At 48.3% G+C, this 16,348-nt stretch overlaps 1 protein-coding gene across 5 annotated transcripts in view; it reads right to left on the bottom strand.

Moving 5' to 3' along the window:
• The window catches only part of RAB11FIP4 (RAB11 family interacting protein 4), a 117,970-nt gene that overhangs the window by 25,290 nt on the left and 76,332 nt on the right, over window positions 1-16,348 (bottom strand). The window contains exon 1 of one of the 5 annotated variants that reach the window (XM_066200843.1): window positions 5,208-5,276. The exons of 2 other annotated variants lie outside the window; for them this stretch is intronic. Coding sequence is in view for 1 of the 3 variants with exons in the window: in XM_066200849.1 (XP_066056946.1) it covers window positions 4,973-4,984 (12 nt within the window). In the remaining 2 variants the exon portion in view is untranslated. Of the gene's footprint in view, window positions 1-2,155; window positions 2,163-4,972; window positions 5,162-5,207; window positions 5,277-16,348 lie in introns of those variants that run through there. 2 more of the 5 variants (XM_066200849.1, XM_066200848.1) reach the window with 2 other exon arrangements.

The following is a 16,348-nucleotide window of genomic DNA, read 5'->3' as shown; positions in this document are numbered from 1 at the left end:
GTGCAATTTAACGACAGCAGGTTTCAACTGCAAGACCAAGCTTCAGCTTCTGGGCTGCTCCTGCTGAACCACACGAGGAGAGGGCACGGGGGTTCTGAAAGGCTGCTCTGTGCCCTGGCTGGGAAGTTCAAAGTGACACCGTGCCTTCTCCCAGGCAGAGGAGAAAGGCCGCGCGCAGGCGGGAGCCAGCCAGGGAACGAAGGAGTCAGGAGTGTTTACACTCTGCTGTCACTTTAATTGGCCATAATGGAGATGCCAGACTTCATCATATGCAGGGTCCAGATCCAAGACTCCTTTTCACAGGTCATTGTTTATGCTCTGAAAGTTTTAACATTAAAAGGTTGTAGCAGACTGCTAATTTGATCCTCTAAAGAAAGTAAAAAAATAAAAAGCTCTTTTACTTTGAAGTTGCGTCCCATCACTCCCTGGGCTGCTCCCCACTACTGGACTATCATACACTCATCAGCCATCACTGGAGGGTCATCAAAGCAAGGAGAATCCCTTTGCAGATGAAAAAACCATCCTAATCTGCAGCGTTAGGAACATGAGTACGTTACCTTCAACATGGATGGGGCCAGCACATCAACAGAGTTCAGCTTTAAACCCACCACACTGTTCGGCACCTTGTTCCAGCATTGCTTAGGACACTTTTACCTCTGAACTGCAAGGCAGCTTCCTTTTTCTTTCACACATCTAGCAAAAGTGGTGTGAAGTAGCACCATGCTGACACACCGCAAGCACATCACGAACATCACTCAGGAAACCCCCAAGGTGTCCACTCCAGTAAGAGCAGAAACGAGATCTAATTACCTGAAAAGTCTCCGCTAACATTTCTAGAGTGAAATGCTTGTTCCTGTGCAAGCTGCCAGACCTCCTCAGCCTGGGAACACGGCCCTTCCCACAGAGCGAACTGCTGGGACAGCCCTCAGCAGGTATCCCCTGCCACCCCCTCCTCCCGGACAGGGCACCCGGGTCGGGCAGCTGTGTGTCAGAATGAGCTGTGGCCAACTCAGCATCACCTTGGTGCGGTGTGTGGGAGTGCTGCAGACCTTGGTTTAGAAAAGCTGGCATACAACTTACAAAAAAAAAAAAAAACCCAACCAACTCATATTTGCCTAAAAAGATCTGCAGAGCAGATAATAATAAATGTGACATAATTAACCCTCTTGAGAAGCCTTTGCCTTGAGATGAGACAATCTCATTCTATTTTTAAAGTCAGAACAGCAGTAACAGGGAGAGAGGACAGAAAACGTCAAACTCTCACTAGGGTTTGCTGCCTGGGAGCGCGGCTCAGCCCCGGCTGAACCTGCCAGCAGGGCCAGAGAGGGCAGCTCGGGCACACCGTGGGCAGCAGCGTTCGCCATTCCTTCGGCAGGAACACTTGGTGGCAAAACTGTGCCCTGGGGGCCCCGGCCAGGTGTCACAGCATTCCTCACACAGCAAACACAGAGCTGCAGCTCACGGTCAAAGGCGCCCCAAAGAGCCCCCAGTACAGACCCGCGTTAAGACCAAGGGTCGCGGGAATGCTCAGATTACATTATTTTGAAACAACAGCACAAGGGAACACCTATGCTGGGACAAAGAGAGTTGAAGGCTGCTTTCAATAAAATGTCTTTATGCCTAAGGGAGAGTTCAGCACTCACTTCTCAGTTCAGACCCGTAATTAACCAGCTCTAAGTTACAAGATGCTCTTTGCCAGTGGTGTTTGCTGCTCGGGGGACAGCTGAGCTCACACGCCAACAAGTTTTCCTTGAGAAGCCTCAAGGTCACCCTGCGGGGACTCCACAAATAACAAAACCTTGCATCACACCTGCCCTCTGCTGCTGCAGGCACAGGGCTAAAGAGTTCCCTGAGCTGACTTGGTGCTGCCCCAGCCCCTGGGTGAGGAGAAGGAGGAGGCACCTCCTGGCACCTCCACAGCACCATTAGGCACAAACAGCGTGAAGAACAGGAAGAAGCTGTCCCAGGCAGAACAGTTCTGCCTGTGTCTGAGCTAATTATTCACAGGAACACCGGTCAAACTCCCTTCCCCCAAGGAATTTGGAAATTATAATTTTTGCATTTATTTTCTGTATTACTGCAAGTGTAGTCTCCAGCAAACACCAGGAAATAAAGCCATTTAAAGAAAAACAAAGGAAATTTTTTTTTTTTTTACCTCACAACTCCTACTTCTGTCTTGCCACCCACCCGGGTTAGATTACTCTGCAGTCTCCAGCAGGGAGGGATGCTTGGGGAATGGGAGCAATTTCAGACCCCAAGAGGTAAAGAAACATCTCGAGTTTCTCCAGCACAGTAAGAAGTTCAGCCATGCCTGATGAGGAGCAGTTTATGTTGGCAAGCAGAGGGAAAGCATTAAGGATGTGGCTTTGCTGTAGTTTATACAGAAACACTTCCCAGAGCTCATTGGTCACTCTGAATGCCGACAAGCCTAAAGGTAATTTACTTCATGTTTAAGAAATACTGAAGGAGCTCTGAAGAGCTCCTCATTAGAAGAAAGAAGCTGCAGGACCTTGGCTGCTCTTCAGCTGGTGGCTGGGCAAACCACAGGTTAAGGCATTTCTGCTCCAGGAATAACTGGAATTGCAGCCTTTACCCAGCAAAGTTGCAAGTACTGATTTTTTAGAAAAAATTTAGTCTCCAAATTTATTTATAAAAGACATTTTATTTCTTTTTAAACAAAGGCTCCCACATACCTGCTCTTTTTTTAATTTTCTAGAGTGAAGTTAAAGCACTTAATTGCAGAAGGGCTGCCAAGCACATCATCGAGCTCCACACATGACAAACATGAACTAAGAACCCACTGATCATAAACCCTGGCTTGGTCAATAAGTTGGGTTTTTTTGATTTACACAGTAAAATACACATAGGCCGGAGATACCCTTGAACCTGCACAGACAAAGCAGATAGAACCAAGTAGGAATCATTTCTAAGATTGGGCTGCACACTGAAAACACCATTCAGAGCCATATGCAGAGTCCTTCCACTAAGCAGCAGTACTCAGTATTAGCTGCAACACAGTGCCCAAAGCACTGTTCTGTGTTGTCAGGAAGCACTTACAGAGCCTGTCCTGTGTTTGGTACAGCAATCAACCTAAATCACTAAAGAAAGAACAAGAGGAGTAACATTATTATGCTGCATTTCAGTTTTTTAAGGGATCAGCTAGATAAACATGCTGAGCATTTGAAGATATTATTATTTGGATAATTCAGTAACAACCTATGATTAGTTTAGTAACCACTTAAAATATTTCACTAAGACACCGTATTTAAAAGAAAAAGTTAAGATCAAGCTGTGCTCGATGGATGTAACAGCACTGGTTAATCAATAACTGGAGCAGGGCAATTCCATTCCCCGTGCTATTTCGGCCTGGGAAGTGTTTTGTTTCGCAGGTTTTGCACATGGCAAAGATTCCCCAACTACCCTGGTGGTAAGAGCCCTGTCAAGACAACCGCAGCTGAGAAACATCTGCACATCAGGTGGCTTCTGGGAGACTTGCTGCTGTTTGCAGTAATTCTTCAAATAACAAACTTAAAAGAAGCCCATTAAAATGGTTTTAAAACTGCTTGCCACATCTTGTGTTGGGTACAGCTCAAGCTCCTCTCAGTTTGGGCAGACGCTGCCAAACACTCAACAGAAATTCCACCCTCCTTCTGTGCCCACTTGTAAGAATAATATTCCCCACTACTGCACATATTTGGTGGTGACACCCAGTTATTTCCCCTCTCCCCCAAAAATCCAAAGGGTCACAGGCAGAAAAATAACTTATGTTGGGAAAGGGCAATCCAGTCCCATCACTGGTGCAGCCCCCTCATTCACATGTCATCTGAATGGAATAAAACTATTTTCAACAGAAGAGCAGTTATGACAACATAGCAAAAGGGATCAAAATTTCACAAATTATACTGGTATACAGGTAATAGTATAATACACTGGATACAGATACCATGGAGTTCATGTTTAGGGAGTCGCTTCTGAACCCATTTCAGAGGTTTTCTCCCATCTGTGCCTCCTCCTTACCCTAAGTCGATAAATCAGCAGAATACCACGAAAATAAATCATTCTCTCTGCCCCCCAAACCACCAACCTTACAAATCTGCCCCAAGCAGTGAAAATATTGCTACTACCAAAGCAGCAAGCTCAAAATCAAACTCCACCTCAAAATCAGCCCAGCACAAAGCAAGGAGGGTGCCTGCCTGCCCCGGGATCTCTACACACGTCACTTCTGCCTAACAGAGAAGCACAATTGCCCTTCTCCATTTCAGGGACACGACAAACTCCAGGCCAGGAACTGCTCCCATCTACAAGATCTGTGCTGTGAGCCGCTTTCGTAGGCTGCCAAACACATCTCACACAGGCCCATCGGGGGCAGAACCACTTCACCCACCGCACCAGGGCAGCGCTGGCCCCGCACCAGGGCTACGGGCAGCATCTGTAGCTCCAGCACAGGCTGTCGTGACAGCCACACACCAACCACAAATCATTTTTTTCTGCCTATGTCACCAGCATCCCGGAGCCAGCAAATGCATTCAGAACCACATTTGGGTATTAAAAACATTCAACAATAAGGAATGGCAATCCAAACACATCGCCAGGGCCACCGAAAATAATTACAGAGCAAGCCCCCTGCCTGCATTCATCCATAAAAAGTACTTTTTTTTTTTTCTCCTCTTTCCCTTCTAAACGTTTAAATCCCAGGTATTTGGGCACCTCCAGCTTACAGAGCTGAGAGCTGTAAGAGGCTCAGCTATGCAGGAAGACATCCTCTTCTTCCCGAACACCCCCATTTCACCCCACACCGCTGCTGACAGACACATACGGTTTTAGATTTGCCCGTATAACAATATTCCCACGACCCGCTCACTTCCATAGTGAGCCCAACCTTCCAGCACACACAACTCTGGAACGAAAATCCCCTCCTTTAGCAAACAGGAAAAAAAAAATAAAAAACCAACCCAGCAGCGTTTCGCTCTACCTGCAATTTCATGCATTTCACGAAAACGCCGATACCGCACCAAAAACCCCAGAGACGCTTTCCCCCCTCGCTTCTGGATCGCCGCCGCAGCGGAGCGGCCTCAAGGATCCCCCTCCCATCACGGATCCCCCTCTCCTCACGCCGCAGCCCCGGCGCGGCTTCCCCGGAGGGGCAGAGCGTGGAGGGGCTGCGGCGTGGAAATCCACCAGAACCCCGCCGCAAACTTCCTCCTCACCGCGGAGACACCGGCCGGCTCCCGCCTCCTCCTCCTCCTCCTGCTGCCGCTGCCGCTGCTGCTGCCGGGCTCCCCGCACCTGGCTCGGCGCCGGGAGCCCGGAGCCGTCCCCACGCCCCGTCCCCGCCCCGCAGAGAGGGCGGGCGGAGCGCGGGGGGCGGCGGCCCCGCTTGGAGCGTCCCCGCCCCGCCGTCGCCAGGCGACAACAGGGGGCCGGGGCCGGGGCCGGTACGAGCCGAGCCGAGCCGTGCCGGCCCCGGAGCCGAGCCGTGCCGGCCGCGGAGCCGAGCCGAGCCGAGCCGAGCCGGCCGCGGAGCCGAGCCGTGCCGGCCGCGGAGCCGAGCCGGCCGCGGAGCCGAGCCGTGCCAGCCGCGGAGCCGAGCCGTGCCAGCCGCGGAGCCGAGCCGTGCCGGCCCCGGAGCCGAGCCGGCCGCGGAGCCGAGCCGTGCCGGCCCCGGAGCCGAGCCGTGCCAGCCGCGGAGCCGAGCCGTGCCAGCCCCGGAGCCGAGCCGTGCCGGCCGCGGAGCCGAGCCGTGCCGGCCCCGGAGCCGAGCCGTGCCAGCCGCGGAGCCGAGCCGTGCCGGCCGCGGAGCCGAGCCGAGCCGTGCCAGCCGCGGAGCCGAGCCGTGCCGGCCGCGGAGCCGAGCCGAGCCGTGCCAGCCGCGGAGCCGAGCCGTGCCGGCCCCGGAGCCGAGCCGTGCCAGCCGCGGAGCCGAGCCGTGCCGGCCCCGGAGCCGAGCCGTGCCAGCCCCGGAGCCGAGCCGGCCGAGCGCGGGGCGCGGGCGGGGGGCGGACAGCGGCAGGAAGGGCCCCGCCGCACGGGCTGTGTGCTCCGGTGGGTGCGAGTGACGCGCCCCCGACCCCGCTCGTAGGTTTAGCCGTAGTCGCTTGGTTTTGGTCAAAAATAATGCGGTATTGCTCAAAATTATCTGTAATTAAAATTGCATCCGCAACTGCTGGTGAGAGGGAAGATGCCTGGGGTTCCTGAAGAGTGAAATGCGGCTTAAAACCTGACTAAAACCCGATTAATTCTCTCTATATTATATAATATTATATTATATAACTTTATATTGTATATAAAATAAAATGGTATGGAATTATATGCTTATTATTTATATGTAATTTGTATGGTTTTTATGTAATTATGTCTGTGTATGTGGCACAGCTTGCCCGGAGAAGCTGTGGATGCCCCATCCCTGGAAGTATTCAAGGCCAGGGTGGACAGAGCCTCCCCATCCCAGCCTTGGTTATGGACAATCTTCCTGCAGGTGGTGAATGTGCAGGAACACATCTGAGATGGAACAGGAGTATTTTTACAGGCTGATTTGGGGTTTCTGATGCCTCACGAGTGAAAGGGTTGCAGTGGCAGGTGCCGAGGGCTGTCAGGTCCCCAGGCAGGGACAATCTCTGGGGACATCAGGGTTCACAGGGGACAGCCTCACGTGCCCGGAGCACCCTCATTCCCACAACAGAGTCACAACTGAACACATGTACGGCCTCCCCAGGATGGTGGTGTCAGGCTAAAGCACCCTCAGCCTGCTCAAAGCAAAACAGATCCTGTTAGGAAGTGATGTCTGCTTTGTCCTTGATTTTAATCCCTTTAGTTACAAGATAATGAAAAGCAAAACAAAAAGGCTGAGAACAGTCACACCGACTTCGTTATTTTACATTCACTTCACTTCTTGGAAGTTGTGTAACTTCCTTTTTCGCAACACCTCGTAAGAGCTGAGTTTACTGTGCTGTCTGTGCTAATAAAGAAAAAATTAAAAAAAGAAAATCTGTTTCTGTGACTTTGCAGGAGAAGACTCCAAGGCAAAAGGGGAAATACAAAAAATCCACTTTCCATAAAATCCCTATCTGGGAGCCAAAACCTGCCCTTACTGACTGTCACAGTTGTCACTGCTGTGTCACACATGGAAGGAAACACCATCCCGCAGGATTCAGCCAGCAAACAAACACCTCCCTCCCAACTGTAATGCCACTGAAAAACTCGCAAAATGAAAGAATCCCCAGCTGTCACCCCGCCACTTGATCTGGCCATATTCCAAAGCCTGTCTTTAATGTTACCTCCAGGTATTTTAAGAAGGGGCAAAGCACTTTGGGGTGTAGTTTTGCAACAGTGCTCATACATGGAGTTACAAAGATGCTGTAAATGGAAATCACTGAAAGCTCTCTTAAGTACTTTATACTTCCAAAATATTTTGGACTTTACTGTGTCCAAAGCCAGGGAGTTTTCCAGAGACACCTAAAAATTACTTGAAGGAGGGGATGATGAAATTCTCAGAAAACAGAGCAAAGCAGGCAGACACAAGCCCATCCACCAGTATAACATCTGTGTACTCTCGTGTATTCCCTGAGCCTGCCCTCATTTTCATCTCAGCCAGGGACTCCTAAGTGTAAAACATTGCTGTTCAAAAAGCAAAAGAAGAGAAAGAAATTAATCAGCCCCAATTCTTATATATATGCAATGCTTAAAGCAATTCACTGAACTTGACCCTTTTCGCAGTTCATTGAAAGAAAACGAAAAGAATTCCGTCTCTGCTGAGCACAGAAGTTTTGGAAGGGCAGGGGATGCCCGAGGTTTAGTGTAACAAAGTGTAACAGCAACAGATGAAAGCCAAGCGCAGCTTCAGCCGACACAGACCGCCGTCCCCAGGTGTGCAAGGAGGTCACCGGCACTCGGCAGGGCACAGCTCGGGGCAGGTCCCCGCACACAGGGGGACACAGCAGACCTTGGCTCCCTGCGGTGCCACTGGGGCTCCAGACCCTTCCTGTTCGGGAGCTCTCCGGGGAAGCCGAGAAGCTGATAATGAATCAAAACCCCCTCCCTGACATCCTCCTATTCATTAATCTAAATGAACGGGAAAGCAATTTCTACGAGACAAATTTAGGGACAGACAACTTCACTGCTTTTTAAATAGGACACTTCGAAAATCTGCTTCTCCTTTCAGTATTCAGTTTGAGAGAGACAGTTGTACGTCAGGGGCTCACTGGAGAATGAACAACAATCACATATGAAATAACTACCTTCATGGTGCCTTTCGTAATTGTTTCCTGAAAGTCAGAAGTGTTTGTATTGCTACACAGATCAGGCACCACTACAGACACTGCGAAACCTGACAATTACAGAACCGTTACCCAACACAGATCTGCTTTCAACGGCTTGTGAGGAGAAAAACATAAAATAAGCATTAAACAGATAAAGCAGCAATAGTTAAAATGAATATTATAACAGAGATGTTAAGAACATATGCACAGCTGTGTGGTAGACCTGCTGAGTGCACTGCTCGGTTTGCTACCCAGGGCTTTGACATTTATTTCACAGCAATAATTGAGAAGGCACAGATCTCTCACTGATAGATGCATTTCTCATAAAGGTCCTAGAAATTGTAAGGAGTTTAGACAATCACTCCTCATTAAAGAGCGACTGTATAAAATCTTTAAGTAATAACCCTAAATATAATACAGGTCCATTTCTCACTTCATTATAGCTAAGCCTGATTAAGTAGAAATTGTTATAAGATGCCTTTGATCTCCATCGAGACAAAACCCTTATTTTTACACATTTCATGGTAAAGAGATAATTTCCTGTTTATTATGACTTATGATTTGTTTCCTACAAAGGGAAAAGCAGAGCATGCTGTCATGGCTGAGGGAGGGCAGGTGACCATCACTGGAGGAACGAGGATTAATTCTGGGAGTGACAGGCCTTTAAGTGCTTCATGCCTAAGAGCAGCAAGGGTGCAGAGGAAGGGTGTCTGCATGTCTGCCGGGACAGCAGCTTCCTCTTGGTGCAGCTGCAGCTCAACTGAGTCAGCGCCACGGAAGGAGAGCTTGCGTGATCCATTTTTTTCCCATCTGAGACTGGAGTCTATTCTCCTGTCATGATTTCAGGCAGCTGAGGAATTTGTGCAGGTTAGTGACTGCTCAGATGACCACAGACACTGAAAAAACGCTCCAGGCTTTTTGTGCAAGGTTTGCACATTGAGACTCTCCTGAGCACGGTATTTGTGATCCCATCAACAGCAGAGTTGCTGCTTTTCGAGAAAAGCCGTTCACACTCATCCAGTGCCATAATAGCTGCACCCTGAAAACGGCAGGGCGTTCCTTCACTCTGTTTCCACCTTAATTCATCTTGTTTTTTTCCTAAATCCCACCCTCCATATGCCTCTTGTATTAAGTGTACCTGCAAAGTACCTGTGCTCAAGTCCTGTCCAGGGTTTGAGGATGGAGACAAGTAGCTGTCAATGGAGACTAAACTTTTATGCTCACTACCACAGGAAAGAAAAGAGAAGGGTACACTGGCAAAAGGATGCTTGGCACTACCAGATCTCCCAAACACACACTAGGCATCCTGGAAAAGATGCTTGCAGAAGAATGCCAGAGAAAATTTGGGAAAAAATATTCGTTATTTGGGTGATTAGAAGAAGATTACTAAACACATCACTGAGTGCCTAAATCACAACCACCGCTGTCCCCTTCCCTGTGCAGGTGGTGAGGCATGGCAGGGGGCTGGAACGAGATGATCTTTAAGGTCCCTTCCAACCCAAACCACTCTATGATTCCACGATTCCATGATTTCCAGTAGCACCCAGAGTGCCTGCTGAAACCAGGGACTCCTGGCCAGAAACACCGAGCGGGGCACATCACTGGAAGGGTTTATGGCAGGGAAACCTGCTGATCTGGTACAAAGCACTGCAGTTTCTCTGGAGCAGCTCTGAACAAAGGCTGGCACCTCCTCTGCAGTTCCAGAGGCAGAATCCTTCCTCTGCATCTCACTAAGGCATCGCTCACAGGCGAGTCACCCTAATGACAAGAAACTGGAGCTGAAATGTGAAGAACAGAGACTAATTAATAATGAAGATAATGAGATCACCAGAATATATGTACACCAAACCTGCATCTTAATTATCCCATGAAAACTGGCAACTCCAATCATGCTTCAAAAGCCTTTAATCATGCTCTCTCTGATGAATATTGGTGGCTATTTTACAGAGACTTATGTAAAAATACCTTTTGTGTGGGTTTTTCCCCTACAATAAGAGCCGGCCAAGTTACTACTGCGTGTAACTGCTCTGCTCCAAAATGAGATATCGCAGACTTGTAATTACAGCTGGTCTGATCTTCATCTCATCCACTCTCATCTTATTTTTGAGTGCTTCCTTTGAAGGAAATGAAGTAAGACTGGCGCGAGTTACTGCAGTATTATTATGAATCCCTTTTATTATGACAGAACAAACCAAGAACGATCCCTAATTAAGGCAGTTTCTGCCAAAACACAGGGAGCGTACAGTCCCTGCCCCAAAGACCTTGCAATCAGAACAGGCAAAGACACTTTGAGGTAGGGAAAAGAGGACAGATTGAACTTGCTCCCAACTACAACTCGTTCCCATGGTTTAAGGGGCAGTCAGGAGGAGGCTGAGATAGGATGAACACAGGACAAGTGTAGAGCAGGGGAGCTGAAGGCTGCAGAGGGGGCAGAAACAGGCTACATTTACAGCTGGCAGAGCCTTTCCAGAACTTTCTACAGCTTCCTCCCTGCCCTCCCCAACCCTTCATCCCTGAACAGGGTGAGGAGGTCAGCTCCAAACTACAGCTGCAGGGGAACACTGTTCTGGGTGCAGCAGGCACAGCTCAACCCTTGCTCCCACTCCCAAAAAAAACAAAACCTCAAGTGCCTGCAGAGAGGCTTATTTTAGTAACTAAGGAAGCAGCAATTTAGACTCTACACCACGGGGGTCTGCTCTCCCCATGACCTTGAGAGCAGAGAGCTTGCTTGTGTGCTGTCCCCAGGAAGAAGGCGAGCAGCCAGGCACATCAAACAGCCCCGGCCAAGCGCAGGGCTCGCCGGAGAAGGGCTCCGTGCAAGAGGAGAGCAGCCAAGGCAGGACGGGCTGGCTGAGGGCCATCAGCATCGATTCCTGGGGCCTGCAGTGAAGCTGGACCCGGCTCTGTGACATGCAATTACAGCGTGAAGACATGTCAGGGGACTCACACACTGCTCTCTCCAGAGATGAGCTACTTGTAACCTCTCTGCCGTCAGCAGGTTATACTTTGGCTGCTTAATGAGGCGTTTGGAGGGATTTCTGTGTTTTTCTCCAAAACCCCTCATGAAGGCCAAGTAGTCAAGAGCTGCGAGAGCAAAGGCCAGGTAATGGCACAGGATGCCAGCCCCCTCTGAAAAGCACTTTATATTTTGTTCATCACTGCAAGTGTACCATTAGGTTTTTCATGTTAAGCTCTGAAGGCATCTCACAATCGTAGCCTTGAATCCATGATTAAAGCACCTTTGTCAAAAGCATTACCAAAACATGCCAGACTCAAAATCTACTCTATTTAACCTCTGTCAAAATACCCAGTAATAAAAAAATAAACCAGAACAGCCTACATGAGCAAATTCAAGTGAAAAATACATAGCCTCTGCCTAGAAATGGGCTGGGAGGACTGTGCAGACTGAGGGCACGGACACAATCTCTTTGCTGACAAGGGCATAGAAAGGAAGGTGTGAGCATCCCTCAGCCACCTCAGAGCTTAAACCAGAGGGGAGCCAAGCGGCTCCATATTGCACCAGAAAGATGGAATCACATTTACTCAGCTGTCTCCTCTGTGACTGTAGGGATAGGAGGCCTCAGTGCATTTTTTTCTAGCCAAGCAAGCAACTGGCCAGGGCTCAGGTGAGCCTGGAGCTGCAGATGGAGCAGGGGGTTCTGACACACGAATCTGCTGGATTATGCTTTGCCTGGTCTGTAGAAGACAGGCTGCTGCCAGAAGAACTTTTTGGTGGTTTCAGCTCTGAGCATGTTTTCACGACACGTTTTTAAGCTTTTAGTCCTTTCTCTGTGTAACAACTCGTTAGCAGAGGGAAGGAAAAGGAAAAGAAAAAGAATCAGTTAGCCAGGATGAGAATAATTCATGCTCACCAGGGGCTAGTATTTCTCTCATGGCACACGGCAAGGCTGCAGAACAGAACATCCAAAAGCAAGGACAAACCTGCACTGAGCTCATGGGTGCAACTTCACTTTGGTCCTATTGCTCGTTTGCATTAACACATCTCTTTAATCACACAATTACACACTACTTCCCACTAGTCTGGATGTGTTCAGGACTCTGGCTGGCTGGTGCTTGGTTTATCAGCAACTACTCAATATCTGCTTTAGTCTCTTGATCAAAGTGCAGCTTCATGTCTTATTTATGGCTACTACTAACAGCCAGATCCGCAGACAGAACTATTTATTTCCCCCCAAGCTTTTCTGTGGTGTTCATCACTCTGACATCTGAGTGCTCTGCAACGATTAATTTATCTTCATAAAGTCTCTTCAAAATGAGAGAAGATGGTATTCCCATTTTACAGATCAGGAGCTGCTGCACAGACAGATTGAGGTCAAACATTTCCACTCATGATAGGTTCTAGTATGAAATGTCTCAGATCTAAAATTTTTTTTTAGATACCTTCAAATATAATGCCAAAAAAATAAAAACAAACCAACTTCAGGTTTGTGTGTTCAAATAAAACTCTGATTGGCTTCTTAGAAAGTCAGGTACAAGAACAGGAGAGGATTAGGGACTGTAAATGTTGGTTACCAGGAAGAAGGATGAAAACTTTCTCATCACCGGTCTCAGGAACACTGAAAACCAGCACAGATAACCCACGTGGATGTAAAATGCATTATGAGCCTTTAATGAAGCAGCAAAGTATACCTTAAAAAACTAAACACATAGGGATGTCCTCAGCAGTTTAGGACACAGGACCAGATTCTGAGAACACAGTTTAAGGTAGGAAGAATTGCAGGTTCTCTCCACTTCTTGGCCCGTTGAGCATGGAAAAACCAGAAAGTTTTGTAGTGTAGAAGACCACCCTGGGAAGGAAAGCTTTTGTTTTATCACTGTGTTAAAAGCATCTGTGGATCAAATGTGCCAGTATCACTTTACAGCATGAAAATGCCGCCCAGGGGACTCTCAAGACTCATCTTTTCAAACGCTGATACCTCTTTGTCAGTTTTAATAAAAGACAGCTACAAAAACAAAGTGGGCCATGTGGTCTCAATGAAGCAGAGACCGTGGCAATCAATAACAGAAACAATCTGCACTTACTCTCTGGGAGAATTTGCTTTTAGCAGCAACATCTCTTTAATAAGACATCACTCAAGAGCTCCCTTCAATTTTTCTTGGGACAATGAGCCCACTGTGCCCAAAGCACATCTGTGCTTATGGAGGTTTGCAAACCAGGACCGTGTTTAGACGGATAACTTGACCATGCACCATATGATGATACATCACGGCTTGCAGCATGTTTGATCCTTCCTCTTCTGCCCTCAAATGGACAGTTTTCTATTTCAAAAGAAAACTTCTGTGTCAAAATGTTGACTTTTAATGCAACACAGACATTAGTTTCTGCTTCACCTCATGATCTCTTCCACAGAAGGACTCAGAGGGGCTCTCAGGTCTGCCCAATACAAGCTCCTGTCTCCAGCCCTGTTTTTTAGCAGATGAATGAGGTTAGGAAAGACAACAAAACCTGGGGAGAAGAGGGACATGGAAGTCAAAAGAAAGCCTTTTTCATTTGTTATCCCTGAAAGACACCAAACTGTGCCACAGGAAATACTTTTTAGTTGAGAATCCCGATACATCTCAGGCCCCAGACTGCGCAGGATTTAGATAATCTAAATTACATGGCAGATCAAAGTTTCATTTGTTCGGAAAATTGCATCTGAGACCATTAACCTTTTCTGTCTTATCAATCCAGCACCATCTTCACGTAGCACACAGCTAGTAATGGGACTCCTGAAACAGCCGGCCATCTACCCCAGTGCCACCAGGACAGGAACCGGCTGTCACCAGGGAAGGAACACCCATGGGCAGGGGGTGGCCTTGGCTTAGCCCCTGACACTGACAGCTGCGGTCCCTCCATCCAGGCTAAGTGGAGAGCTGTTTGCCGGAGGCATGAAAGGTTGCAAAGCGCAGGAGCTGAACTACTTGCTGTGTTTGGCCATTTCCACCAGGTCACGGTGTAGCTCTGGTGTCTCACAGTGACCTGTGACCTCCCCAGTGCCAGCAGTGACTCCTGCAGGGCCCCCCCTGCCAGCTGAGCTCCCTGTCACCTGTGGCCGTGTGGTGACCGACCCCAGCCCCTGCGGCCCCGGGGTCCCCATGGGGACAAGGGAGACATGAACTGCTCTGGGTCCTGTGGCTCTGCACTTCAGTGACGTTGGGGCATTCAGCTGCTGCGTCCCTTATCTTTCACTTTTGGCTCTTTGCTTCACCAAACGAGGAACCAGATGTTTCCAGTTCCCTCTGACAGAGAGACGCTGTCACAGTTGTGAGCAGGGAGCTGGATTGTCAGGCTAAACCTGTTTCAGTAAGTAACGCTCATAAAATCATTTCAGTCTAAGATGCAGCTGCAGAATATCTATACGTGCCTGGTTCAGGATTACTTTTGGATTTAGGATCTTGGATCATGCAGAATGTCAGGAACGGGCTCAATCACCAATTCTAGCCAGAAACAGAATTCTTATTCTTGGCTATGGTTAAAAAGTAACAACCACTAAAATACTAACATACAGATGGAAAACCCCCACTACTTCCCATAAGTATTGCCCACAAAACATTTCAGAGGCATGGTTGGATATGACAAAGGGAAGTCCAATCTCAGTAAGAAACATACAAATTTTAATTTAAAAGCTACATAGGGACAGTCTTATCACCTGGAACATGAATTCTAGTCTTAACCACTCAGTACAGACATCAGAATCATCCAGTATTCAACCTGGGCCATCCCTAGCACATTCCTTTACCTTTGTGATTCGTGGCTCCTATTCATCACCCATCTCCATTCCTATTGAAATCCAGCAAGCCAGGTACTTCCACTGGCTCAGGACTGCAGCAGCAAGAGACAGCAAGTCAATTTCCTCTGGCACCAGAGAATGACAACTCAATGCTTTCCATGACATCTTGTTTTGGTGGATTTTAATCTTGTCCCTGAGAGACAGGAGCTGCTGTAGGCTCTGCTGGTTTGAGGCTCCTTTTTGCAACTCACAGATATATAATAAGCCGAAGTGCAGTGGAGAGAGAGAAAGGAAACACGGTTTTTTGTATGGTGAAAGTGGTGCTTTGGAAAAAGCTTCCACAACTCCAGTGAGACAAAAACAGAGAATAAAAGAGAAAAGGTAAATTTTTAATCAAACCTTGCAACCAGAATTACAGCCTCTTCCTCCACGCCACCCTTGCCCAGCCAGATCCCTCAGTATTTTGTTCTGGTCTAAGCCAAGACCCAGATTTGAGGCTCCCAGGGGCACAGCACTGTGCAGAGATAAGCCAGCTGTGTAAAAACCTGGAGTTAAGTCAACAGAGTTCAGTGAGCATTGAGAGAGTGAGCAGCAGAGGGGATTTACCTAGAAATGGAGCATCTGTGAACCACCAGTTGTTCATAGGGACTAATGGACTTGCCTTGCTCCCCAGCTATTTTCACTTTAAAGGCACAGAAAAACGCTTAGAAAACGCTGTCTTGATACTACAGCAAACAGCCCTACAATGACTTTGACAAACTACCCCCTAATGCAGATGAGAAAGCCAATAGGGGTTTTTCTTGTACAGTCATTTCGTGTTCTGCCCTTTGCTCTGGCCCAGCCAGCTAGAGACAGAGCCTCTCAGGGCACAAAACCCCCAAGATCCCAGACCATAAGACATAAAAACATTTCTGTGCACTGATTGCCTCCTCACAATAACCTCATTATCACAGCTGTCAGTCACCAGGACAAACCAGTCACCAGCATGGGAACCACTGATAAGGGATTCTCACCCTCAAATGCACTTGCTGCCTGGAACAACACAAGGGAGGCAGCTTTAGCACCACAACAGGCTCCTCCAGGCCAAAGCAGGAGGTGTCCTGTCCCTGCACTGCAAGGGACCGGAGGGGTGACATGAAGAGATTCCCTTTGGCTCTGTCACACCGTGAGGCTGGCTCAGTGTGGAGTTGTTCAGCCCCTTCAATTCCTCACCTTAGCCAGCACTCACATGGAGGTAATTGTTTGTATTTTCTAGATTTATATCCCACAATGGTGATGTCTGTCATCAGACTGGAAAACGTAAGGGCCTTTCTTCTTACAGATTTCCCAGCACATAAATCTTGTGTCCATGTGCTATCC

The sequence above is a fragment of the Chamaea fasciata genome, unplaced genomic scaffold, assembly GCF_029207755.1.
Source record: "Chamaea fasciata isolate MVZ Bird 193981 ecotype frontalis unplaced genomic scaffold, bChaFas1.0.hap1 SCAF_19, whole genome shotgun sequence".
NCBI classification, from domain to species: Eukaryota; Metazoa; Chordata; class Aves; order Passeriformes; family Sylviidae; genus Chamaea; species Chamaea fasciata.
The sequence above is the reverse complement of the archived record's forward strand: the minus strand, read 5'-3'. Positions and strand labels throughout refer to the sequence as shown.